This window comes from Chrysochloris asiatica, unplaced genomic scaffold (assembly GCF_000296735.1).
Source record: "Chrysochloris asiatica unplaced genomic scaffold, ChrAsi1.0 scaffold00056, whole genome shotgun sequence".
In the NCBI taxonomy this organism is placed as follows: Eukaryota; Metazoa; Chordata; class Mammalia; order Afrosoricida; family Chrysochloridae; genus Chrysochloris; species Chrysochloris asiatica.
This window is the reverse complement of record NW_006408574.1, coordinates 8,663,312-8,688,766: the sequence shown is the minus strand read 5'-3', so window position 1 is coordinate 8,688,766 and position 25,455 is coordinate 8,663,312. Positions and strand designations below refer to the sequence as shown.

Genomic DNA, 25,455 nt, shown 5'->3' with positions numbered 1-25,455 from the left:
ATCTTTGCATTGTTTGGGCTTTTGCCCTTTTTCACTAGATGGTTCTCTACCTCTTAAAACATTTCTTATCCAAACAGCATTGCTTCCTTTCAAATGGCTATTATATTCATATTAATTATTTTTACAAATGGGAGGTGCATCACTTGATTTTAAGAAAGACATCTCTATAACTATTAACAGGAGCAGAATCTTGTCATCGCTCTTTGGCAAGCAGATTAAGGTAATGAATTTGAGCAGTTCACTTACAGAATTGTAAATTCAGTACAGTCAAGAATCAGGTTTTCAATACAATATAGGGGGCTTCCAAAAATTGGTGGACAAAATGGAACGAAAATTTTCGTGTTTTGTTTTGTTTTGTTTTGACAAACCTTTTGGAGCCCCTTTCAGACTCCATTGTGTGCAGCTTGTTCATAATACCGTTGAGAGTTTGGTATTATTTGATAAGTTAAATGGTTGTGGTTCCCTAAGGCACGGATTCTTCATTGATTTTCATTAGGTTTCCTTCTAGCGGAAAATAACATTAATTTCAGTGGAAATCAGTAAGAAAATAGGACTCTCCTAACAAACTTGCCTTCCACCATGACTAGGAGGGCTTCCTGCATGTACCCAACTGCAGTCCGTGGTGCCAAGCTGGGAACATGGCTTAGTATATTTTGTATCTGTGGCCAGCACGCAGTTTCCCCAGAATGTACCCCAAAGGTCATTACCACTGAGAGGTGACCCAGTGTGAACCCCACCATCAACAGGACTTGCCCTGGGAGTGGATTTCTCTTTCGAAAGTGATGAGCAGCCAGCATTTCCGAATCTTGACTCACTCCGTGCGTTCAGTCGTGCCAGGCGACCTGGTTTTGAGAGTGCAAGTGTTTCCCCAGTGTGACCCCAGCCAGCTCATGTAAGGGTCAAGCCACAGCAAGGATCACCTGGCTAGCACCTTGTGCAAACCAGCTGCGCCAACTGCTTTCTAGAGTGAAATTGTTTCCCGGCCAGCATCAGCGCCACGTCATGCCAGCCTGATAGGCCCCTCCCGCCTGACAGGAAGAGAAGCAGGTTGACCTGCATCCGGGTTCCTGGCCTGGGCTGCTCACTTGTCTTTTCTCTCGGAACAGCTCCATGGTCATCCGGGACCTAACTTTACGCAGTGCTGCTAGCTTCGGTTCCTTCCACCTGATCCGCCTCCTATACGACGAGTACATGTTCTACTTAGTGGAGCATCGCGTTGCCCAGGCAACCGGCGAGACGCCCATAGCGGTCATGGGAGAGGTAAGAGGCTGCGAGAACTCTAATGCATTTCCAAGCAGGAGCCTGCATTACACTTCAGTCGGTATAGATGAAGGAACACCAAGAAGTTCGTGCAAGAACGGGATGCATTTTCCTTAAAGTTTTGGTAGCCCCTTCTTACTGCTTGTTGATTTAATGCGTGGTTACTAACCTACAAATCTTTGACTCTGGAGGGGCAGCAGGGTTACCCCAAGGGGTCCTTCCATCCCTCGGTTGCTATGTATTTTCCTGATCAGAGGAGTCTGAACTGGTAGATTGCAGCATTGGAGAATGCAAGTTCATGCAAGGGTCTGTTGCATGAGGGAGGTGTCGATGTGAAAGAAAAATTGAGAACCACTAGATGAAGCACAGCCTTTTGAGTGAGAAATATGAAAGGGGGAGCTTCTGAGACTCTGAGGGCCAACATAGACAGAGGCACAATTAGACACCTGTTTTATAGACTCTGGTCCCCAGTGCCCAAGAGCAAAAGGAACGCTTCTGTTTCACAAGGAAGACAGTAATGATGCTAGCAGTTCATCTTTTTTGGGTACATTTTATGTGCCCAACATAGTTCTAAATGCTTTATGTGTAATGAAGCCTCTAGCCCCTAAAACAGCGCTTTTGAGTTGGCTATTACTCAGGCCAGTTCTCCATGCAGGGAACTGAGACACAGAAAGAGATTTAATAAGTGGTGGAGACCTGTCCTTGGACACTCAGTCTGATTTTCAAACCCAAGTTTCTAGCCATGAGAAGAAGGGGGAAAAGAATCTTTTCAGAATTTCTTAGTGGTAATCAAAAGACGTTTGTTTTTAAGCCAAGAGTGACAATAGGGTTAGATGCTTTTTCTTAGTTTAGTGAATGTAGTACTAAAAGTATCCATAAAGATATGCTAAAATACTTCATGCTTCAGGGACCTCCGTAGAGCTTCTAGTATGAATAAAACGCATGTCACAGCTGCGTAGAGTGTCAGTTGCAAGATTCCTCTTTCCTTTGACTTGAACATCTCTTGGTTCATTTTGATCTCTCTACATTTGTGTGGTTTTCACCAAAGGTAACTGGGTCTCCAGGTGCCAAACCTATGTTTACGAGTAAGCAAGAATCACTGTTGCCTTTAAATTGTAGGAAGGACCACGTGTGAACAGAACAATCTAGACTTTTCTAGATGGCTTCCTTCATTGCCACATTCCTGAGTTCTTTTATAGACGCTTGCTTGCAAAGTGCCTTGTTGGTAGGTGCCATAGAGCCAGTTCTGATTCACAGCGGCCTTGTTTACAACAGAATGAAACACCGCCTGGTTCTGTATCGCCCTCCCTTCTGTCACTATGATGAGCCCATTGCTGCTGCCACCATGTCAGTCCAGCTCGTTGAAGGTCTTCTTCTTTTTCACTGACCCTCCTCTTTACCAAGCGTGATGTCCTTCTCCAGGGATTGGTCCCTCCTGACAACATGTCCAACGTATGTGAGAGCACATCTCTCATCCTGGCTTCTAAGACAGATCCTGTCTTAGAACCTTCTAAGGTCATTCCTGCTGCACTTCTAAGACAGATCTGTTCGTTCTTCTGGCAGTCCGTGGTATATTCGATATTCTTCACCAGCACCATCATTCAGAGACATCATGTCTTCTCCAGTCTTCCTTAGTCATCCTCCAACTGTCACATGCATTGGAAGGAGTTGAAGGCACTGAGGCTCGGGTCAGTTGCACCCTCGTCCTCACACTGACATCATGTGAAGAGGTCTTGTGTAACAGATTTACCCAGTGCGTGTAGATTGTTGTTGTTAAGTGAGGTCACGTTGGCTTCAACTCATAGCGACCATCTGTAGGGTTTCTGAAGCTTTAAATCTTTGTCGGCACAGACAGCCTCATCTTTCTCCCATGGAGGAGTTGATGGGCTCAAACCTCGGACCTTGTGGCTAGCAGACCAGTGCTTATCCTACAGTGCCAACTGTGCAAAATCTCTCACCTCAGAGCTCCAGACTTCTGAAATGGACATGCCCTTCTGGTATGTTGAATGCATTTGCCTTCCACCTTTATTCTCTGGAGCATGTTTGAGAACAGGAATTCTCACTCGCACAGCGGAGCTAATCCTGATGGGCTGTGCTGGCTCCTCAAGGCACAAAGACAGTGGACGGAGCCAGTCACACAGGGGACCATTGGACAACCTCCTTGCTTGCTTGTCCAGGCAGCCTTTGCTCCCCAGTATCCCAAGGGCCGCATAGTTTGTACTGCCCACTAGTCTTCCTAACAGGTCTTCTGTCTCGCACGCACATAAGCAACCTAAATGCATAGAACATACTGGCACTTGAGGTAGAGATGTGTTGTAAATATAACCTAGATGAGAAAATAATGTATAAAGTATGTTTGAGATGTCCAGCGATCTCAGCACATCTATCGATCTCTGTGCTTAATCTCCCCTTAGCCTGTTTCTACACAAGGCCAATGAAGGCTTCCTGTGTAGGCCTGGCCTCCCCACTCAACTGTACTGGCTGCAGGCTCCCCCTGATGGCCGGAGTTACAGCCTCGTATCTAAAAGGTCTTAATTACCTGGAAAGAGAAAAGGAAACTAAGATAGCAGAAGGCTAAGGATGGCCAAACTGCGTCTCTCATACTTCGGACATATTGTCAGGAGGGACCAGTCACTGGAGAAGGATATCATGTTTAGTAAGGTGGAGGGTCAGAGAAAAAGAGGAAGACCCCCAATGAGATGGATTGGCAAAGTGGCAGCATCAGTGGGCTCAAATGTGGCAACGAGAGTGAGGTTGGCCCAGGATCAGGCAGTGTTTCATTCTGCTGTGCGTAAGATTGCTATGAGTCAGCACCGACTCGATGGCACCTAACAATAACAACAGACAAACTCACACATGCCCGTGGTTTTATCCTAAGCCACCCGGAAACCAGACTGAGTGGAAAAAGTTTACTGGTTGAGACTTGTTGAGTGACGTCCCTTCCCAAACACCAAGTCCAGGGGTACCTGCCTGCACAGTTGAGCAGCTATAAAGCCCAAGTCCATGAAAACCACTATTGCTTGGTAAGAATAAGACGAGGCTCGAAAGCCAATGATTTCTAGTGGTACTCAGCACCTAAAATCATGCTATGCTCTCTAGATGTATTAACTTAATAACCCATAACCACCTTATGTATGAGTGGATATTATTACTATCCCTGGTTTAGGGGTGAGAGATGAGATCCAGAGACACCAAGCGAATTACCCAGGGTCACATTGATTCCAAGTTGTGATGTCAGCTGCCCAGCACCTGAGTCCCTGTGCTTGGTTCCCATGCCCAGGCTCGGTTACCTGCTGTAGGATCAGAAGCAAAAACACTTCAGAAAGCAGACACGTGGAGAGGAATCACAGATGTAGGCAGACATATATATATGTGTTTTGCTTACATGGATGCTTTATGTGGGGAGAAAGGTCAGATAGGTACGAGGAAGGCTCCTGACGCAAGTTACCATCCAGTTGATGCAGATGCAAAATAGCTGTCCTGTTAAGATGCAAGTGAATGCCTCTTCAAGTTCATTTGAACTCAATAAACAAATTTTCTAATGAACATTATTTGCATTCTTTGAACAGTCATGAGAGGCCCACACCCATTTTACATACAAGCTAAGTATATTGTTGTGAACTGCCGTTGAGTCGATTCCGACCCATAGTGACCCTGTATAGGGTTTTCTAGGAGCAGCTGGTAAGCTTGAACCACCGACCTTGCAGTTCAAACAGTTTTGCAGTCAGGCGCATTAACCCACAGCGCCAACTAAGTGTAAAAGCACACAAAATAATATACTTTTAACAAACAGCTTTGGTGGTGTTGTGGGTTAGGCATTGGGCTGCTAACCACAAGGTCAGTGGTTCAAACCTAGCAGCTGTTCCATGGGAGAACATGAGGCTGGCTGCTCCCACAAAGATGTGCAGTTTCCGAAACATTGTAGAGGCTCACTATGGGTTGAAATTGACTGGGTGGCTGTGGGTTTTCCTTTAACAGTATCAATGAAATTGTTGAAATGAAGACTACCATATAATGCCCCTCCCCCCAAGGTTGGTAAGGAGCTCCGGTAGCGTAGTGGTTACAAATCGGGCTGCTAACCTCAAGGTCGGCAGTTCAAAACTACTAGCAGTTCCGCGGGAGAAAGATGAGGCTTTCTGCTCCCGTAAAGATTTACAGCCTCAGAAACCCTGTGCAGGGTCGCTATGGGTCAGAACCGACTCCACGGTACTTAACAACAGCAACAAGGTTGGTAACAGCACCACAGCCCCCTAAAAGTTTTCTCTGTCAATCTGCTGTGACTTCAATGCAAGTTGTTCTTGGTGTTAAGTGCCTTCGAGTTGGTTCTGGCTCATAGCGACCCTGTACAGGGTTTCTGAGGAGTGGCTGGGGAATTTGAACCACCGACCTTACAGTTCAAACCGGACTTGTGGCCCAGTGCATTATCCCACAGCACCACACCAGGACTCCTCAATATAGGTTAGTAAGTGATTTTAATTAAGCATTTGCAATTCCAAAGTTTTATTATTCCTGTGTGTATGTGTGTGTGTGTGTGTGTGTGTGCCTAGATGGTAAAAAGAAAACAGAATTCATTTATTGCTAGAATTTTATTTCACGTTTTGAATTTTCACATAAATATTAACAAATGTGCCCACCGGTTTCCTGGTAGTAGTGAGCCTTTCAGTGTGGGAATAAATATAATAAACAAGTTGCATCTGCTTGTACAGCTGTTAGATTAAAAAATAAAATCATAAAGCTTACTGAGAAACTCTGATAAGAAAATTTGAGCAGAAAAAACTAAACAAACATCCTTTACTTGAATGCCACGGCTATTTGAAACCTCTGATTGGGAACTGATGGCCACTACCCTTGATTTATTATAAAATATATATAGTCCATTTACATAGTGCCTGCAACTACAGACATTTGATTCCTGCATAAAAAGGTGTTTTCTGTGAAAAACATCCTTAAAGTTCCATCTATTAGCACCAGTTGATGTTAGTCACTCCTGTGGTCAGCTTTTGAAAATGCAAAATAGGAACCAGAAGGTGTTCTATGAGTCCGTTGTAAATATCAGACAGAGGCGGTCATATTTCTGTGGGGATAAAAATTCAAAGCACTCTTAAGGATTTACCGTCAAAGGAAAAGAGATGGCTTGGAATCATCAAAAACAAAAGAAGGGGGGGAAAACCTACCAAGTGGAGAAGAGCCGCAATAATTCAGCAGGCATGCTTCCCAACTAAAAGTTCAGTGAAAGAGCCCCATTTGGTTAAATACAATTGTGGCAGGCAAGCATGAATGCGTCAAGTAAAATCAAACCAAAGAAAAACAAATTTCAATGAGCATTATTCTGGGGCAACTAGGGAATACTCTGAAATGTGCTGGAGGAGTAATAGGCCTGCTACAGAGAGCGTTTCAAAAGGAGTGAGCTGTATCACAAGGTAATATCGTTTGCAGAAAAAACAAAATCATCTTGGAAATATCGCCTCTTAAAGGTAAAGAGTCCTGGTGTGGCGCTGCAGGTTAAGCCCCAGACTGCGCACCACAAGGTCGGTGGTTCAAATTCACTGGCCCTTCCATGGAAACCCTAAATGACAATGTCTATCACATTTTGTAATGGGGCCTCTGATTGCATGCTGTACTGATGTTTTTCTAATGGAGGATTATTACAGCTCGGTGACGTTCCCTCGGCATTTTGCATTCTTATATAATGTTCACCGTAATGTTGCAAAAGATGTGTTTGTCAGAGGGAACAGGGTTGAATCTCAGAACCAGCAAGGGGTGGAACTAGCTAGGATGGAAGACTTGTTGTTAAGTGCAGTCGAGTCGGTTCCAACTCCTAGCGACACTGTATGGGATTTCTGAAGGTTTCTGAAGAGTGACCGGCAGGTTTGAACCACCAACCTTGTGATTCAAACTGGTTTTGTGGTAGAGTGCTTATCCTACAGCACCACACACAACTCTTGCCTCTTTCCAATGAACCATAATCCACATTTCCACATTTCACAATGAATCCTGGTGTGGCGCTGTAGAATAAGCACTAGACTGGTTAGCAGTTCAAACCCACCAGCCGCTCCTTGGAAACCCTATACAGGGTGGCTGTGAGTGGGAACCAACTCAGTGACATTCAACAACAACAACAGCCACATTATTTGTAGTTTTAGAGCCGCACATCTCCCCAAACACACATGCTACACACTCACAGTCGTGCACAAACCAGGAGTCTAGCTTACAAGCTTTCATTATGTGGTCCCAGGGCTGTTACCGTCTGCTTCCCAGGATGCAGTTGGCGGTTCCACTTCCCTTCCCCTTCCACGATTTTGTGGGTAGATGTTCAGAACATGCAAACAACATGGAATATTAGTTTAAGCAAATTGCAGTTTGAAGGATGAATCTGCCAGAAAACAACAACAAATTACACCCTTCAACTCCTCCATCCCCACCCACAGACCAGACCGAAGTCAAATTCTGGCTTTAGAATTGGTAGCTTGGTTTGAGCTGTAGCTTGGCTCCCAGCATGTGCACGCTTTCTGGCCTCTCAGGAATCATTGAGGCGCGTGCAAGAATCCAGGAGGGGACAGCCAGGAGTTGCTTTTCCTGCACCAGCTTCCTGGGTGTTGGCCCTAGAGAGTCTCTCCTGTTTGTCCTTTTCTCTGGCTTGTCCTTTTGTCCCTGGCTCTCAATGCGCTTGAAGAAAATAGTCAGAGAGAGCCACAGCCATTTCTCTGTGGGATCCCACTCCTACTTGGTTTCCTTCCCACCGACTCTGGGCTCTGCGTTCTTCGCATCTTGTGTTCTTCAGGGTTTAGACACAGCCCCACAATGTTGTTATTAAGTGCCATTGAATCGGTTCCGACCCAAAACGACCCTGTGGAGGATTGCCAAGGAGCACCTGGTATGCTTGAACCACTAACCTTGGAGTTCAAACCGACTTTGCAGTCTAGCGCATTAACCCACAGTGCCACCCCACAATTGTTGTTGTTATCAAGTTGATTCCAACTCACAGCGACCCTGTGTAGGGTTTCCAAGGAGCAGCTGGTGAGCTTGAACCACCAACCTTGCAGTTCAAATGACTTTGCAGTCTGACACATTAGTCCACAGCGCCACACCAGGACAGAAAACAGCCTAGCAAGGGACAAAGTGCCTAAGAATAATGGAGAGATTAATGGCCAGGGGTTAGTTGGTTGGCTTGTGTATTTGACTGGATTTTCTTTACTCGGAAAAATGGACAAAGAAGTGCACCCTCGCCTTAGAACGTGACTGTCAAGTAGCACCTCGGAGAACCTCTCTATGAAATTGGGTTTTCCCGAGTGTTTACAACTAGAGAACCAATTTCCTAACGAGTTTGAAAGTGGGAAAAGAGAAGAAAATAGAAGCTCAAGATTCTTAGAGCATTCTCAAGAACTAAGAGAGTCACTGTAGACTTTTCAGCAAGAAAGCTCAGCCCCAGAGCCCTCTCTGGCTATTTGTTTACAAAAGAGTCTTGGAGCAGAGTGTTACTTGGGCAACCCCAACGGGAGAGCCAGCTTGTGAAAAGGTTCCCGGGTGCAGATGAAGCCTGGCAGCGCCACCTGCTGGCCTTCCGTCCACACTGGCTTAGTCTGGGCCCAGCTCAGCGGCTCTGCTTTAATGCACGAGCAGACGATCCTGGTGACTGTCTGGCACTGCCTATAAATAAGTAGCCTTTGCTGGAGATGGGCACGTTCCTGTAGTCACAGGAATAACTTTCTTGTGCTTTGCTTTGCTTTTCTTGATTCATCCCTGCCATGGGCTTGAAGGATGTTCTACAGAAAGTAAGGTCCTGCCCCGGGCCCTTCAGATGATGCATGCTTGTCATCAGGGTTGTCGTCATACAAAAAGAACGTTCCACGTACGTTCCCTTCCCCCCATTGTCTCTCCAGCCAATGGGAGTCCTGGTGTAGCGCTGTAGGATGAGCCCTGGACTGCGGACCACAGGTCGGCGGTTCGAACCCACTATTCACTCCTCAGAAACCCAGTACAGGGTTGCTGTGAGTCTGAACTGACTCGACAGCACCTCACAACACACCCAGAAACGTGAAGTGCAAAGAGGTTATCTCTGCCTGGAACCCATCAGTTGTCTGACTTCAAGGATCTACTACTGCCAGCCTCAAGCCCCTAGGTCACAGGATCCCGGATGCATATGTCTGAAGATTTAAAAAGTTTCCCCTTGAGCTATAAATGAAATCTGCTCTCCCCACCTCCCTTAAAAAGTCAATCCTGGTAACGTGGAAGGCCAGGTTGGAATCTGCAAGTCTCATTTCCACAACAGGAAATGGTCCCACACCAAAGCTCTTCACATCGTACCCCATCCCATCCCACGGACGCCATGATGTCCCCACTGAACACTGAACGCCACTGTGTCTGTACAGCTGCCCATCCGAAAGGTCCACTCGGGCCTGCAGGGATGCTGAGGGTCGCCAGGCAGGGGTACTGGGGTCATGTGGCAGGGCTGTGCACAGGTTCAGGGCATATGGGCTGCGTCCTCCCTCTCCTCATTCCACAGGGAGGCCAGAGCCCGACTTGCCCGCGTGTGGAACTCTGCACAGAGGAACTGCTGCTTGGGGCTGAAGCTGATGCGAAATGCCGCTGGTTTTAAAGCAACTCTTCTCCTCAAAAGCAACAGAGGCTGCTCTCTGGGGTACAGAAACAATGAGTGCTCCTAACATTTGGGGTTTGGTTCCTCACGCCTAGCTGTGTTCCAAACCCCAAACTACCTACTGTCGTCAAGATGATCCTGACTCCTAGCAACCCAATAGTGCAGAGTAGAACTCCCCATAGGGTTTCCACAGCTGTAAATCTTTACAGAAGCAGACTGCCTCATCTTTCTCCCACAGAGCAGCTGGTGGGTTTGAACTGCCAACCTTGTGATCAATAGCCCCAATGTTTAACCCACTGCACCACCAGTTCCTAGCTGTGTTCCAAAGAGGGTAAAAAGACTAGAACCGTTAGTGTCTAGGAGAAAATATGCCCCACTGGTGTGGCATTTTAGGGTCAGCAATGGACTACTAACTACACGGTCTGCAGTTCAAATCTACAAGCTGCTCCTCAGAAACCCTATACAGGATGGCTGTGAGTCAGAAGCGACTCCACTGCACTTAGCAATATCCGCAGAGGGTGCAGTGGCTCTGTCGGATGAGCCCTCCATCACAAGGTCAGTTTGAACCACAAGTTTAGCAGTTCAAACTCACCAGCCACTCCTCAGAAACCCTGTACAGGGTCGCTGTGAGTCAGAACCAAGTCGACGGTGCTTAACAACAGTAAGAACCATAAGTTTGGCAGTTTGAGCCCAGCAGTCACCCCATGGGAAACGGTGAGTTTTCTGTTCCCACACAAATTTCCAGCCTTGGAAACTCTATACAGAGTCTCTCTGAGTCAGAACTGACTTCACGGCACTTCACAGTAACACCTGATTCACAGAATAAGGATGGCTGGCGGTATAGTGGTTAAGCACACAGCTGCCAACCCAAAGGTCAGAGGTTGGAAATCACCACTAAGAGAGAAGGCCTGGTGGTCTGGTCCTGTGGAGATTTACAGCCTTGGAAACCCTATGAGGCCATTTTATTCTGTCCTGGTGTGGCGCTGTGGGTTAGTTAATGTGCTGGACTACAAAGTCACTTTGAACTGCAAGGTTGGCAGTTCAAGCTCACCAGTTGCTCCTTGGAAACCCTGTACAGGGTTGCTATGGGTCAGAACCAACTCTAAGGCACTTAATAAGAACATAGGGTTGCTAGGAACACTGGTGACACTGTAGGATAAACACAGGACTGCTAATCACAAAGTCAGCAGTTCAAACCCACCAGCGACTCCTCCGAAACCCTATACATGTTACTATGAGTCAAAACTGACTTGATAGCACGTAACTCCACCACCATAACGTTACTGGGCACCCTGAAGCACTGCAGAGTAAACGCTGGACTGCAAACCAAAAAGTTAGCAGTTCAAACCCACCAGCTGCTCTATGGGAGACAGATGAAGTTTTCTGCTCCCATAAAGATTTGCAATCTCGGGAACCCTCACAGGATCGCTAAGAGTTAGAACCTACTAGCTGGCAGTGGGTTTGGTTTAGGGGTCTCAGTGAGTCTGAATCGGCTCGACAGCGGTGCGGTTATTCACAGACTGGCCAGCAGCTGCCCTGTGAGGATTGCTGGCTGCCCTGATGAGTAGGACCCTAGGGATTATGGGAAGCAAACTCCCAGAAATCTAAGCGTCCTGAGCTGCTCGGAGTAGAAAAGTACACTCCAAACAAACAAAGTGAGGGACACAAGATTGTACCTCATGGAGCATCAGCCTTGCTTGCAAAGCTTGTAAAACTGGAAATTGCTTTAAAGACGACAAGTGTTTGTTCTCAGTTGTGAAGCCCTGTATGAATCCTAAACACTGGACGTTTTCATTCATTTGTCTCTCACTTGGAAGACATTTAAAGATAACAATCATGCTCGGGTGCCCCTTGCAATGGAAATTTCAAAATATCTCCCTCCTCATCACGAACATCCAAATTCATCACCACATCATTTTTGTGATCTGTTTGTTAATCGAGATTAAAAAACAAACAACCCACTACCATTGTGTTGATTCTGACTCATAGTGACCCTGTAGGATTTCAAAGACTGTAAACCTTTACTGCCGCAGACAGCCTCATCTTTCTCCCACAGAGCTGCTGCTGGGTTTGAACTGCCAACTTTTCAGTTAGCAGCCCAATACCTAGCCCACAGCACCACCCAAAGGAAAAAAAAAAAGCTGTCATCAGGCCGCTTCTGACTCATGAAAGACCCTATAGAGAGTTTCCAAGCTTGTAAATCCTTTTTTTTTGAAACTTTTTACTGTGAATTGAGTGAAGGTTTACAGACAAGATTATCAGTTTTAAATTCAACAAATCCTACACTTGGTTTCATCTCAGTAACTATAATCTCCTCCATATAACAACAGTTAATCCCACTTCCTCCCTGTGGTTCCTAATTCCATTCCATTCACCTCCCCATCCCTTCCCATCTTTGTCCTTAGGTAAATGTTACCCTTTTGATCTTGAGTGACTGACCATTCCATAGTGACCAGACCTTTTTAGTGTTGTCTTTAACACTACTGCTTGGTTGAAGGAGCTCTGGTAGCGTAGTGGTTACAAATCACTGCTGCTAATCTCAAGGTCGGCAGTTCTAAACTACCAGCTGTTTCGTGGGAGAAAGATGAGGCTTTCTGCTCCTATAAAGATTTACAGCCTCAGAAACCCTGTACAGGGTCGCTGTGAGTCAGAACTGACCCCATGGTATACAACAACAACTGCTTGGCTGAAAATTGGACCATGAGAGTGAGTTCTTTTCCAGACCTGAAGGGCAGTTGAGGGCCATAATCTCAGATTCTTCCAGTATCTCTCTGACCAGTAAGACTGGCCTTTTTGTTGTTGTTTTAAATTTATTTTTGTTCCACATTTTCTCCCACTCTGTCTATCCAGGCCCTTCTAGTGTAATCCCTTTCAGAATAGTTGGTAATGGTAGCCAGACATTAGTCTGTGGTTCTGGAGACTGATATTCACATGGCCCATTGGTCCACTGGACTAATTGAGCCCAAGCCTCTTCAATTCTTATCACTGTCCTTTTATCCATACATGGAGAGACCATTAGCTGCACCGTAGCTGGCTGCTCGACAGGTTTTCAGATCCCCAACGATGCACTCCCCAGAGTAGCTTTATCTTTGTGGACTATATTATACCAATTGACCATGATGTCCCCTCAGGCTATGGTCCTGAGACACCCACCCCCCCAGGCCCACCAACTCATTGTGAGGCTGTAAATCTTTACAGAAGCAGACAGTCTCAACTGTCTTCCTGCAAAGCAGCTGACTGGTTTGAAACACCACTTTCCTTTCATTAACGTTAGTAGAACTACAATCAAAGTAGCTATGTGTGAGTGGTGTGTAAAATTCATAGCATTACAGAGATGAAACCAAGTATGTTGTTGTTGTTGTTAGGTGCCATCGAGTCAGTACCAACTCATAGCAACCTTATGTACAGCAGAATGAAACACTGCCCGATCCTGGGCCAACCTCACTATTGTTGCCACTCTGACACCGATTGATGCTGCCACTTGGCCAATCCATCTCGTTGGGGGTCTTCCTCTTTTTCTCTGACCCTCCACCTTACCAAACATGATATCCTTCTCCAGTGACTGGTCCCTCCTGACAATATGTCCAAAGTATGAGAGATGAAGTTTGGCCATCCTGGCCTCCAAGGAGCACTCTGGCTGCACTTCTTCCAACACAGATCTGTTGGGTTTTTTGGTAGCCCATGGCACTTTCAATATTCTCCTCCAACACCATCACTCAAAAGCATCAATTTTTCTACGGTCTTCCTTATTCAGTGTCCAGCTTTCACATGCATATGAGGTTATTGAAAACACCATGGCTTGGGTCAGATGCACCTTAGTCTTCAAGCTGACATCTTTGCTCTTCAACTCTTTTAAAAGGTCTTGTGCAGCAGATTTGCTGAATGCAACACGTCGTTTGATTTCTTGACTGCTGCTTCCATGAGTGTTGATAGTTGATCCAAGAAGAATGAAGTCCTTGACAACTTCAATCTTTTCTCCATTGATAAGAATGTTGTTTATTGGTCCAGTGGTGAGGACTTTTGTTTTCTTGACATTGAGATGTAATCCATACCGAAGGCTGTGCTCTTTGGTTTTCATCAGTAAATATTTTAAGTCTTCTTCACTTTCAGCAAGCAAGGCTGTAGCATCTGCATATTGCAGGTTGTTAATGAGTCTTCCTCCAATCCTGATGCCACATTTTTCTTCATATAACCCAGCTTCTCGGATTATTTGCTCAGCATACAGGTTGAATAAGTATGGTGAAAGAATACAACCCTGTCACACACTTTTCTTAATTTTAAACCATTCAGTGTTCCCATGTTCTGTTCGAACATCTGCCTCTTGGTCCAGGTACAGATTTCTCATGAGCACAATTAAGTGTCTGGAATACTCATACTTTGCAATGTTGTCCATAGCTTGTCATGATCCACCCAATCGAAAGTCTCAGTGTAGTCAATAAAGCATAGGTAAACATCTGTCTGATGTTTACCCTAAACTAAGTATCGGGTGCTGAGAAGATTAGGACTAGACCAGGAAGTTCCAGGTCTGTATGGGGACTTCCTTGCTTCTGTTAAGGGTTGGTGGAAGGGCCTTATTCTTTCATCATCTTCTCAGAAGAGCAGCAAGAGAAAGAGTTGACTGTGGGCTAGTCAACATGGGCATTGTTCTCAGCTCATCAGCTCTTTCCAGCTGTGCGGTCATCACCTGTAATCTTCAGTGCTGCTGTCACAGAAGTACCACAGTGGATGGCTTTATAAACAGAAATTTAGTCCCTCCAAGTTTAGGCTGGAAGTGCAGATTCAGGGACTAGGGGATGCCTTTCGCTCTGTGCAGGAAGGTCCTTCCTTGTCTGCTGAATTTCTGCTCCTGAGTGATATTCCGTATCTCAAAAGAAATGAACTCAAGACGCGCCCTTCACCAGTCTGACCTCGTTAACAGAACAAAGAACACCATTCCCAAATGGGATCAGAACCACAGAGGTTAGGCTTTAGGACACATATTTTGGGGAGGATACAATTCAATCTATAACACCCCAAACATACAAAGCACACCCACACACCATCTTTGCTTGGGACAGCCCACTTCACAGTGTTTAGAGAATAGTTGCTGCCACATCAGTTCTGATTCATGAAGACCCCTGTATGCCAGAGTAGAATTTCAGTGATGGATTTCTTTTGGAAGTAGATTCCGAATCTTTCTCCTGAGGCTCTTGATCTTACAATCTTTAGTTAACGGCCACATGCATTAACCCAAAGCCTCCTATAGGCCAAACCCCAAGGTATGCCTCCATGTCCATTCAGTGTGTCCTGTAGCCCCGCTCTGCTGGATGACTGGTGTTCTGAAATCACCTCCTCATCCCCTGGGGCTGAATAGAATTCTGGGGGTTCATCAACATTTTGATATCTTAACAACAGTAAGCAACCCTGGTTGTGCTCTCAGCCACTAACCAAAATGTAGGCTAGTCGTCTCACATATATATGACAGGATATATGTCACATATATATTCAAAACCACACAGGATGGTTCTACTCCGTCCTGTACAGTCACTGTGTGTCACAATCAGCTCTATGGCATTGAGTTTGGGAATTGTCAACAGTGTTTTTAAAATTCTTATGTTGAAAACTGAGTTTTGAAGTAATAAATCTTGAGTAGAAACACTCTCTAATTCCTTTAGTAGCCATTTGTTGTTGATGTTAAGTGCCATCGAGTCAGTTCCGACCCAGAGCAACCTCGTATAGGGTTTCCTAGGAGTGACTGGTGAGCTTGAACCGCCAACGTTACATTTCAAACGACTTTGCAGTCCAGCACATTTACCCACAGCACCACACCAGGACTTTTGGTCACCATAAGCACATTCAACCCACGTGGTAACACTCTTTCTTGTGTAAGGAAAGTTAAGCCTCAAGAGAATGTACCTTGCTAGGGGTCGCTTAGCTGGTAGGTGTAGGGTTGTGCTTCAAACCGAGGCTGCTCTTCCTCCCATGCCAGTCCACACCTGAAGTGGAATTCCACGTTGTCCAACTAGCACCTTTGGAATCTGGGCAGGACCTCTCTCCTCACTGAGTCCAGCTTCTTGGGAGGATTGTGGTGAGGATTCAGTCTGACAGACACATGGATCAATGGGGTACATATGTAGGCAGATAGACAGATACAGTGTAGGTCCCAGGTCGTTGCTAATTCTTTCCCTTCCAGTGAGGATATGGATATCTGTAGTTGTTGTTAAGAGATGTCAAGTTGTTGTCAGCTCATAGCACCGTACGCACAACAGAACGAAACATGGCCCGTTACTGCGCCAACCTCACAATCGCTGCTATGCCGATCCATCTTGTTGGGAGTCTTCATCTTTTTTGATGTCCCTCCACTTTGCCAAGCATGATATCCTTTATCAGAGACTATTTCTTCCTGATAATATGTCTGAAGTATGAGGGATGAAGTCTGGCTATCCTGGCTTCCAAGGAGCATTCTGGCTGTACTTCTTCCAACATAGATTTGTTTGTTCTTTTGGCAGTCCATGGTACTTTCAATATTCTCCACCAACACCATAACTCAAATGCATCCATTCTTCTACAGTCTTCCTTATTCACTGTCCAGCTTTCATATGCATATGAGGAAAATACCCTGGCTTGGGTCAGGCACACCTTAGTGTTCAAACTCACATCTTTGCTCCTGAGCACTTTCAAGAGGCCTTGTGCAGCAGATTTGCCTCATGCAGTATGTCGTTTGATTTCTTGTCTACTGTTTCTATAACTGTTGATGGTTGTTTGAGCAAAATGACATCTTTGACTGCTTCAATATTTTCTCCATTTACCTTGATGTTATTTATTGGTCCAGTGGTGAGGTTTTTTTGTTGTCTTCACATTGAAGTGCAACCCGTAGTGAAGCCTGTGGTCTTTGATCTTCGTCAATAAGTGTTTTAAGTCCTCTTCAAGCAAAGTTGTATCATGTGCGTATCATAGGTTGTTAATGAGTCTTCCTCCAATCCTGATGCCACATTCTTCTTCATATATTCCAGTTTCTCGGATTATTTGCTCAGCATACAGCTTGAATAAGTATGATGAAAGGATACAACCCTGGCACACTCCTTTCCTGATTTTAAACCATTTAGTGTTCCCTTGTTCTGTTCAAACGACTGCTGCTTGGTCTATGTGCAAGTTTCTCATGAGCACAATTAAGTGTTCCAAGAATACTCATTCTCCACAATGTTGCCCATGAGTAACTAACTGATGCTACACATTTTACTTAGGAGCACCTTTTTTAAAAAAGGTTTTATTGTGAATGAGTGATAGTGCACATGGAAACATCAGTTTTGAACTCATCCTATCGTATTTTGTTCATTGCTCATTGCAATGATTACAACCCCCTATGCTTTATCATTCAACAGTATTTTCTTCTATTCCCTATTTTTTTTTTGGTGGGGGGGTTCTTTTTTTTTTGGATGTGCACCAAAACATAAAACACTCAGGAATATACAATTATTCAAACAACTAAAGGGCACACCCTGCAAGTCCGTCCCCTGGCCACCAGCACATAGTCCCTCTCCCTCCATGAGTCTAGAATCCTCAGCTGCTCCATCTCTCCTTGTCATCATCTCTGCTGACAGTGTCCCACTGCTATTCCTAAGGTTTTCAGTGACTAAATAATCAGAAGTAGTCCAGCTCTACTTTTTCCTAGTCTGTCTTAGTCTGGAAGCTCACCTGAAACCTGTTCACCATAGTTGACACTGCTGGTATTTAAATACCCGTGGCATCGCTTTCAGAATCACAGCAACATGCAGGTCACCACAGTATGACAAACTGACAAATAAGTGGTGGAAAATAAGATAGTAGATTATATAAATAAAAAGATGGGAGGTAGATAAATAGAAGATAGATACATCAGTAGATTAACGATAGATAAATAGATAGATATAAGATAGATGCATCAGTAGATTAATGATAGATAGATAGATAGATAGATAGATAGATAGATAGATAGATAGATAGATAGATAGAAAGATAGGGATCCATGAAAAGAGAAAGAAGATAAGAGATAGCTAGAAGGATGATAGATAAATAGGAGATAGGTGAGTACGTAGATAGGGATGGATGGGTAGGTGAAAAAATAGATGATAATGAATCAGATAAATCAATAGTGAGAAGGAAGATAGATAAATAGAGGTAGGTGGGTAGCTGGGTGGTGGATGAATAGATGACAATAATAGACTTGGTAGATGAATGGATAGCTAGAAGTAAGATAGGTAGGCAGTCCGATAGATGGAAGGTCGGTCGGTAGGTCCGTGCTGTTGTGTGAACTCCAGCCCACAGAGCCCTTCTGTAGAGCAGCCCTAACATTGCCTGGTCCTACGCTGTCCTCACAGCCCTGCCTGGCTTTGTGGCTGTTAGATGCCAGGCTTGCCAAAACTCTCTCCCACCTCCCTGAAGGTCTCGTCTGTTGTTCTTCACCAAACATGATGTCCTCCTCTCGCAGTGACCACTGCTGGCATGTCCAATGCAAGTGAGTCAGATGGTGTCCTTGGGTGCTCCATCGGGTTTTCATTGTCTGGTTTTACAAAACAGATCATGAGACCTTTCCTCCTAGTCTGTCTGAGTCTGGGGAAAGTCTGCTGAAATGTGTCCCCCATTGGTGACCCTGCTGGCATTTAAAATACCAGTGGCAGAGCTTCCAGCATCTCAGCAGCAAGCAAGCCACCACAGTAAGACAGACAGACGGACAGGTGGTTGAAGGTCACCCAGGCTGCCTCATTTTTCTGCTAAACCACCTTTCATGATTTACATGGTTATGTTAACCATTTGGGAAAGTTTCCAAACTGGTCAGACAGGAACTGGCTGCCTGCAGTGCCTGGCACATCATGGACGCTCAGTAAATATTTGAAGAGCAGGCTGCATTTTCCCATCAGACCCAGTCCATACACAGGATTAAAAGGGTTTCTCCTTAGCTTCACATGGAGAAGGGGCTTCAGAAAGTTTCTTGGAAAATCCCATTGTCTTTCACTTCCATTTTTCTAGGAACTTTTTGAAGGCCCTCGTATGTTCTTTCTCCACATATAAAATCTTTTTCATTCAGCTTCATGTTGTTATTTTTATTAAGTGCCAGCATGGAGGTTCTGACCTATAACGAACCTATGTAGGGTTTCTGAGGCGCCACAGCTGAGCTTGCACAGCTGACCTTGTGGTTCACACTGACTATGCAGTGTATATAGCGCATTAACCCACAATGCCACACCAGGGCTCCCCCACCAGGACGCCATCAAGTCCGTTCCGACCCATAGCAACCCCATGTATGACAGGACAAAACCCTGCCCGGTCGTATGCCAACCTCACAGTGGTCATCTTGGAGCCCATTGTTGCTGCTGCCACTGTGAGTCCATCTTGTTGAGGCGCCTTCTCTTTGTCACTGGCCCGCTGGTTTACCAAGCATCATGTCCTTCTCCAGGGAGTGGTCCCACCTGACACATGTCCAAAGTCCATGAGATAAAGTCTCACCAGCCTCGCTTCTAAAGAGCATTCGGGCTGCACTGCGTAAGATACTAAAATCTTACCTCCTGTTTTGGGGGGAGATTAGGAGGTAAGATTTTAACTCCTTTCAAAAAGATTTCAGTTTTTGAGTCACTGGTATGATTTTAGAAATCATCCATGACATCATTAATTTAATCACACAACTTTGGAGTTCTGATGTGGCGCTACAGAATAATGCAGTGAACTGCAAGGTCAGTGGTTCAAGCTCATTGGAAACCCTTTACAGGGTAGGGTCACTATGAGTTGGAACTGACTCGACGGCACTTAACAACAACAACAAATCACTTGTAATGATTTTTCAAAAATTATTTAATCATCTTTTATATAGGTATAGATAGAGCTGGGTTTTAGATTCATCATGCCAACTTGTCTCCAGAACTGGATCTTAGCTGTTGTAAATTGTTCATTTAAAAGGAAAGAAAAAGTGTGTGTTTTGTCAGCTTGAAATAACTTACAAATGATCTTTCAGTTTTGGACATTCTGGGTTTATAGTTCTAAACTATTCAAATAATACCAAAAAGAATAAGTTGTTCCCTTGGGGGTTTTCTTGTTGCTGCTAAGATTGTTTACTTAAGTTCAAGCAATCTCCCATAATTAGAGCTGTCATTTTTATTTGGAATATTGTGACTTCCTGACCCACGTGATGAAGAACAACTTGAAAACAAGAATTCAGTGCTTGTCACTTGATATTTTCTGCCCCGGGGATATGAGGATGAAGTAATGGGGACCAACTTGCACAAAAGCACACGAGGAGTTGTGTGTCTGGGGGCCTGGCCCATGTGTAGTGCTGTCTGAGCAAGCTCCACGATTGTTCCAGAAACACTGCTACAGCTCAGGGGTTCGTGGAACGCTGCTTTCTGAACTGTAGCCCAGAGCGGCTCCAAAGTCCTCAGTGAAAGGATGTGTTTTTTTTCCAACATTTTGAATTGTGGCATAGATGAGAAGCTTGAAGTCTTTCTAGGCCCAAGTGCAGGAAAGAAACCATGGAATGCTATCTGGAGTCACGGCTGGGTGTAAAATAACAAGATGGGCTTCCATGCTTGAGATGGGTTAGCCCAAGAGGAATTCCCAAACCTGGAGCCTCGGAATACATAACGTGTAAGCTCTTAGGGTTCTGCTATAAAGAACACTACTTGTTCAGGTGTGGGCTTGCAAAATCAGATCGATGCTGTTGCTTTGTAGGCATAACCTTGTGGATGAAAAGAATAATCCTATTATGAAACTCTTTATAAACAAACTTCCAAATGTCAGGAGAATTTCTGTCTCATCTGTTCTAAACCTCTTGAGAAGTTTTCTGAATCTTCAGCTTAATAATGATAAAAAGGAATGTTGACCATTTAGCAAGTGGATGCTTTGAACATCCACTTCACTGGTTTTCCACTTAGCTTTGTTACTTTATACTATTGACGTTTATTTTCATTCTTAGTATATCCATTATTGCTCACCATGTTGTATGCCATCAAGTCAGTTCCAACTTATAGGGACCCTGTATAGGGTTTCTGAAAGCAGCTGTTGGTTTTGAACCACTGACCTTGCAATTAACACAGTTAGCAATCCAGTGCTTACCCTACAGTGCCACACCAGAGCTCCTTGTTCATCCTTTATTGTTAAGTGTTCAGTCCGTTCGGACTCATAGCGACCCTGCATAGGGTTTCCAAACAGTGGCTGGGGAAGCTGAACTGGCAGCCTTGCAATCCAGCGCATTAACGCACAGTGCCACACCAGGGCTCCTTGTTTATCCTTGTTGGTGTGGTTGTTGTTGTTAAGTGCCATCGAGTCAATTCCGACCCATAGCGACCCCGAATAGGGCTTCCCAGGAGCAACTGGTGAACTTGAACCGCTGACCTTGTGGCTCAAACCGACTTTACACTCCAGCACATACACCCACAGCGCCACACCAGGACCCCATGTTGTTGTTGTTGTTAAGTGCCGTCGAGTCGGTTCCGACCCATAGCGACCCTGTACAGGGTTTCCGAGGGTGTAAATCTTTACGGGAGTAGAAAGCCTCATCTTTCTCCCGCGGAGCAGCTGGTAGTTTCGAACCGCTGACCTTAAGGTTCGCAGCCCGATTCGTAACCACTACGCTACCAGAGCTCCCCATAAGATGCCCAAAATATCGTGTCTCTCTGTAAAATTCTAATCATGCCCTCGAGCCAAAGTAGGAAAGGCTATCTAAGCGGAAGGTTACTAACTGCGGAGTGCTGTTTTAAGCTCCTTTTGTGTACGTTAGGAGTCTGGCACTGTAGGATAAAGCATGGGACCACAAGGTCGGTTTGAACTACAGTGTCGGTGGTTCAAACCCACCCGCCACTCCTCAGAAATCCTATACAGGGTCTCTATGAGTCAGAATCGACTCGATGGCAGGTAATAAGTCATGTTCTAGATGGCTTTCCTATCCAAAGTGGGACCACCTGAGCAAATAAAAGCCCCAGATGACAAGAGAAGACTCTCAGATTCAAGATTTTATGCCAATCAGTGCTTTCAACTGGGGCTCCTCACAGGTTTTTCAATTGTACCCATAAAAAACCTTTACAAACAAGAGTTCCACCACATATTTCTAAACCATGTTTCTCAAATATGGAGATTCCAAGTGGGCTTATGGGCCAGACCTGGGAGCTGGGGCTGATGCAGATGGAGTGATTTTCCAGTTGGACTCGTGTGGTTTAACACACCCCTGCTGCTTTGTTGGAGCCCTGGTGTGCCACTGGAGCATAAGCACTGGACTGCTAATCACAAGGTCAGCGGTTCAAACCCACCATCTGCTCCTCAGAAACCCTATACGTGGTCGCCATGAGTCAGAACTAACTCAGTGGCACTTAATTAACAACTGCTTCGTTGCTCAGTTACAGTGGTGAAAGGCAAAAGTAAGCATCGAAGGCAGAGGGAACGGTTAACCGTTCTCAAAGAGGCTATGACAACTGAATTCTGACACCACTGTGCTGTGACAATTCCACACGGTGGAATGGAAAATTGCGTGGTCCTTGTTGTCAGAGATCCAGACGGCCATTGGCTTACAGCTGTACAGAGTCCTTGTGTGGTGTCTTGACTGCGGGCTGGCGGGGTGTCCTGTTCTTCTGCCTGATAGTAACGAGCCCACAAACGACTCTTGTTTTGGCAGTTTGGTGATTTAAATGCCGTGTCTCCTGGGAACCTGGATAAAGGTAAGAGCCAAGAACGTGGTCATGTCTGAGTCTGGTTTTGTTTGTTGACTGAGAAACATTCCTGGAAGGGCTTGTCACGTGCGTCTCCAACATCTCTGTGTGTCTGTGGCCTACCGTCCTCCAGAACCTTCATTCCTTCACTTCTCCTCCTTCCCCTCTTTACATGGGGAGCTATGGAATTGAGAGCGTTCCATTTAAATGCACTGGCAGACTCTCCGGTGTCTCACAGACATTAGGGGAAACTATTTCTGGAGTCTCGAAGGGAACTGAGAAAAGTGGGCCTAAGACCCCCGATCCCTCAGCCTCGCCACCTCACCGGTCCACACCCTCGGTGGAAAGAGTACCTAGAATAATCCTGGCATGTCCCGTCTCCAGGCTCTCAGGAGTCACCGAGGCTGGGGACCCCCAACACTATTGTCCTGATACAGTTTTTAACTTGAAATCAGAAATGCCCCCTTCTTAAAACCAAACATAGTTTAGCTTAACTGGTGAAGAACTGAGCATTGCGCTCTTTTATGATCCTGGTATGGCGCCATAGGAGCAACAATGAACTGCTAACTTCAAGGTCGGGGGTTCAAACTCACCAGCCACTGCTCAGAAACCCTATACAGGGTCACTATGAGTCAGAACCAACTTGATGGCACTTGACAACCACAACAAATGGGGTCCTAGTGTGGTGCTTTAGGGTCAGTACTGGACAGCCAACTGCAAGGTTGGCAGTTCAAACCCACCAATCACTCCTCAGAAACTTTATACAGGGTCGCTATGAGTGTGAACTGACTCGACATTTAATAGCAACAGCGTTTGGAGTCAAAATGCCTGTATAGTCACTGGGCAGATGAAACAGGAAGCTTAGGGGAGGGACACCCATGTCTGAATTGTCCAGGTTAAGACTGAAGATTGGTATGTGGCCCACTGTGTGTATTCTCAACAACAACACAAATTAATAAAACATGTTAAATAGGAAGACAAGAAAGTGATAGCCCAAAACGATTGTTGTTGTTATACACTGGAAAGAGTCCTGGTTAATGCACTGGACTGCAAAGTCAATTCAAATCGTAAAGTTGATAGTTCAAGCTCACCAGCTGCTCCTCGGAAACCCCATACAGGGTCGCTATGGGTTGGAACCTACTTGGCAGCAATTACCAGCATATGCCATAAACCCATTGCTGTTGAATGGGTTCTGAGTCATGACAAGCCCACAGAACGGAGAACTTGCCCCATAGGCTTTCCAAGGTTGTCATCTTCACGGAAGCCGACGGTAACATCGTTCCCTCTTGGAGCAGCTGGTGGGTTTGAACCGCCATCCTTTCTGTTAGCCTGCTACCTAATCATTGTGGCCCCAAGCCTCCTTTTTGTAAACACCGTAGAACTGGCCAAGCAGCCCTCAGACTGGCACCAGTGATGCTCATTTGACATTTTAGAGCAAGAACAGTGGCCAGTTGAGATCAATCTACAGAAGGCAACACTGGTAGCAAAGCCTCAGAACCCAAGTCTGGGGTTCTCACCTCACAGCACCCAGAGGTGCGGGCGTTAGGACCAAACACCAGATGGCAGCCAGTCTTCTCTGTAAAGTGATGAACTCAAGTCTTCAGAAAACTCCGGTAACAAGTTTTCACTTTCTGTACCAAATCACGAAGACTTTTCAGCAGTTTCCTAGGAAACAGCATTAATTTGAGTCTTTACACTGAAAACCAATTTCTAGCTAATTGATTCCTACTCATGAGTTTCAGATGGAGCTGGCCTCCGTGGGGTGTCCAGCTGCGACCTTTCTGTACCAGATCACCAGGCCTTTCTTTCAAGGGTGTCTCTTGGTTCGAATCACCAGCTCTGAGCGTAATCATTTGCACCTAAATTGTCTTCTAGGAACCCTAGTGGCACAGTAGTTAAGCAATCCACTGAAAACCAAAAGTTTGGTGGCTCAAACCCAGAGGTGGGGGGAAAGAACCTGCCTTTTTGTTCCCAGAATGATTTCAGTCAGGGAAACCCTATGGGCAGCTCTAGCCTGTGTGGGGTCTGACAAGACAACAGTCATTTGTTCCTAGAAACTGGAGAAAAGACTTGCTTTGGGGGATTGCTTTACAGTCTACCCAGAGGAGCTCTGTCCCCCACAAGTGAGCCCAAAGGAGCTGGCCTGGCCTTCAGTTCGTGCTGTCTCTTGCTTGCCTCACTGCTGTCTCCATTCACAATAAGGTAGACCAGAGGACTCACTCTCCTGCTTCGCTCTCCCATTCCAGTTTGTACATGAAGTTTGTGTTCAGTGCGGTCTGTTATATCCTTTCAGAAGTATTTCTGAGGCGCAAGAATGTTGGGGGAGAGGGACAAAGAAGCAGTGTCATTGCAGGTCATTGCACTCTTTGTAAGCAGCCCTGGTGGCACAGTGGGTTAGGTGTTGGTCTGTAAACTGCAAGGTCGGTAGTTCAAACTCACCAACTGCTCCTTGGGAGACAGATGAGGCAGTCTGCTCCTTTATAGATCTACAGCCTCAGAAACTGTAAGGAGCAGCTCTACTCAGTTCTGTCCGGTCGCTGTGAGATGGAATGGACTCAACAGCAAGGGAGTTTGGATCCCACGCCAAACGCTGTGACCTGGGGTTCCTGTTCATCCCACACCTGGTGCCTCTGAAGGGAACAGCCCAAAGGGCCTAATGATGGAATGGGGACCCTCAAGACTTTTTGAGGATTTTTCTCTACAAAAATGAGAATTTTTTTTTTCCATGATAATGAAGTATTCGTGATGTGTAAAAATCTCAGATAATACCATCTTCGTCTGGATTCAATAGAGGAGGAAAACCAGGGTAGCACATGTAGATAAGTTTATTTCAGCAAAATGGCACACAGCACGTGGGACTGCCGAACCCCAAATCCCTGGGTCAGAGAGCAGGCTGGAGACCTCGGCTAGCTCACATGGTTATAGGAACTGCCGAACCCCAAATCCCTGGGT

At 45.5% G+C, this 25,455-nt stretch overlaps 1 protein-coding gene across 1 annotated transcript in view; it reads left to right on the top strand.

Moving 5' to 3' along the window:
* Nucleotides 1–25,455, top strand: part of RFX3 (regulatory factor X, 3 (influences HLA class II expression)) — a 191,640-nt gene that overhangs the window by 162,272 nt on the left and 3,913 nt on the right. Inside the window, exons 14-15 of the mRNA XM_006863745.1 lie at nt 1,107–1,260; nt 22,470–22,512. Of these exons, the coding sequence (XP_006863807.1) occupies nt 1,107–1,260; nt 22,470–22,512 (197 nt within the window). The remainder of the gene's footprint in view (nt 1–1,106; nt 1,261–22,469; nt 22,513–25,455) is intronic.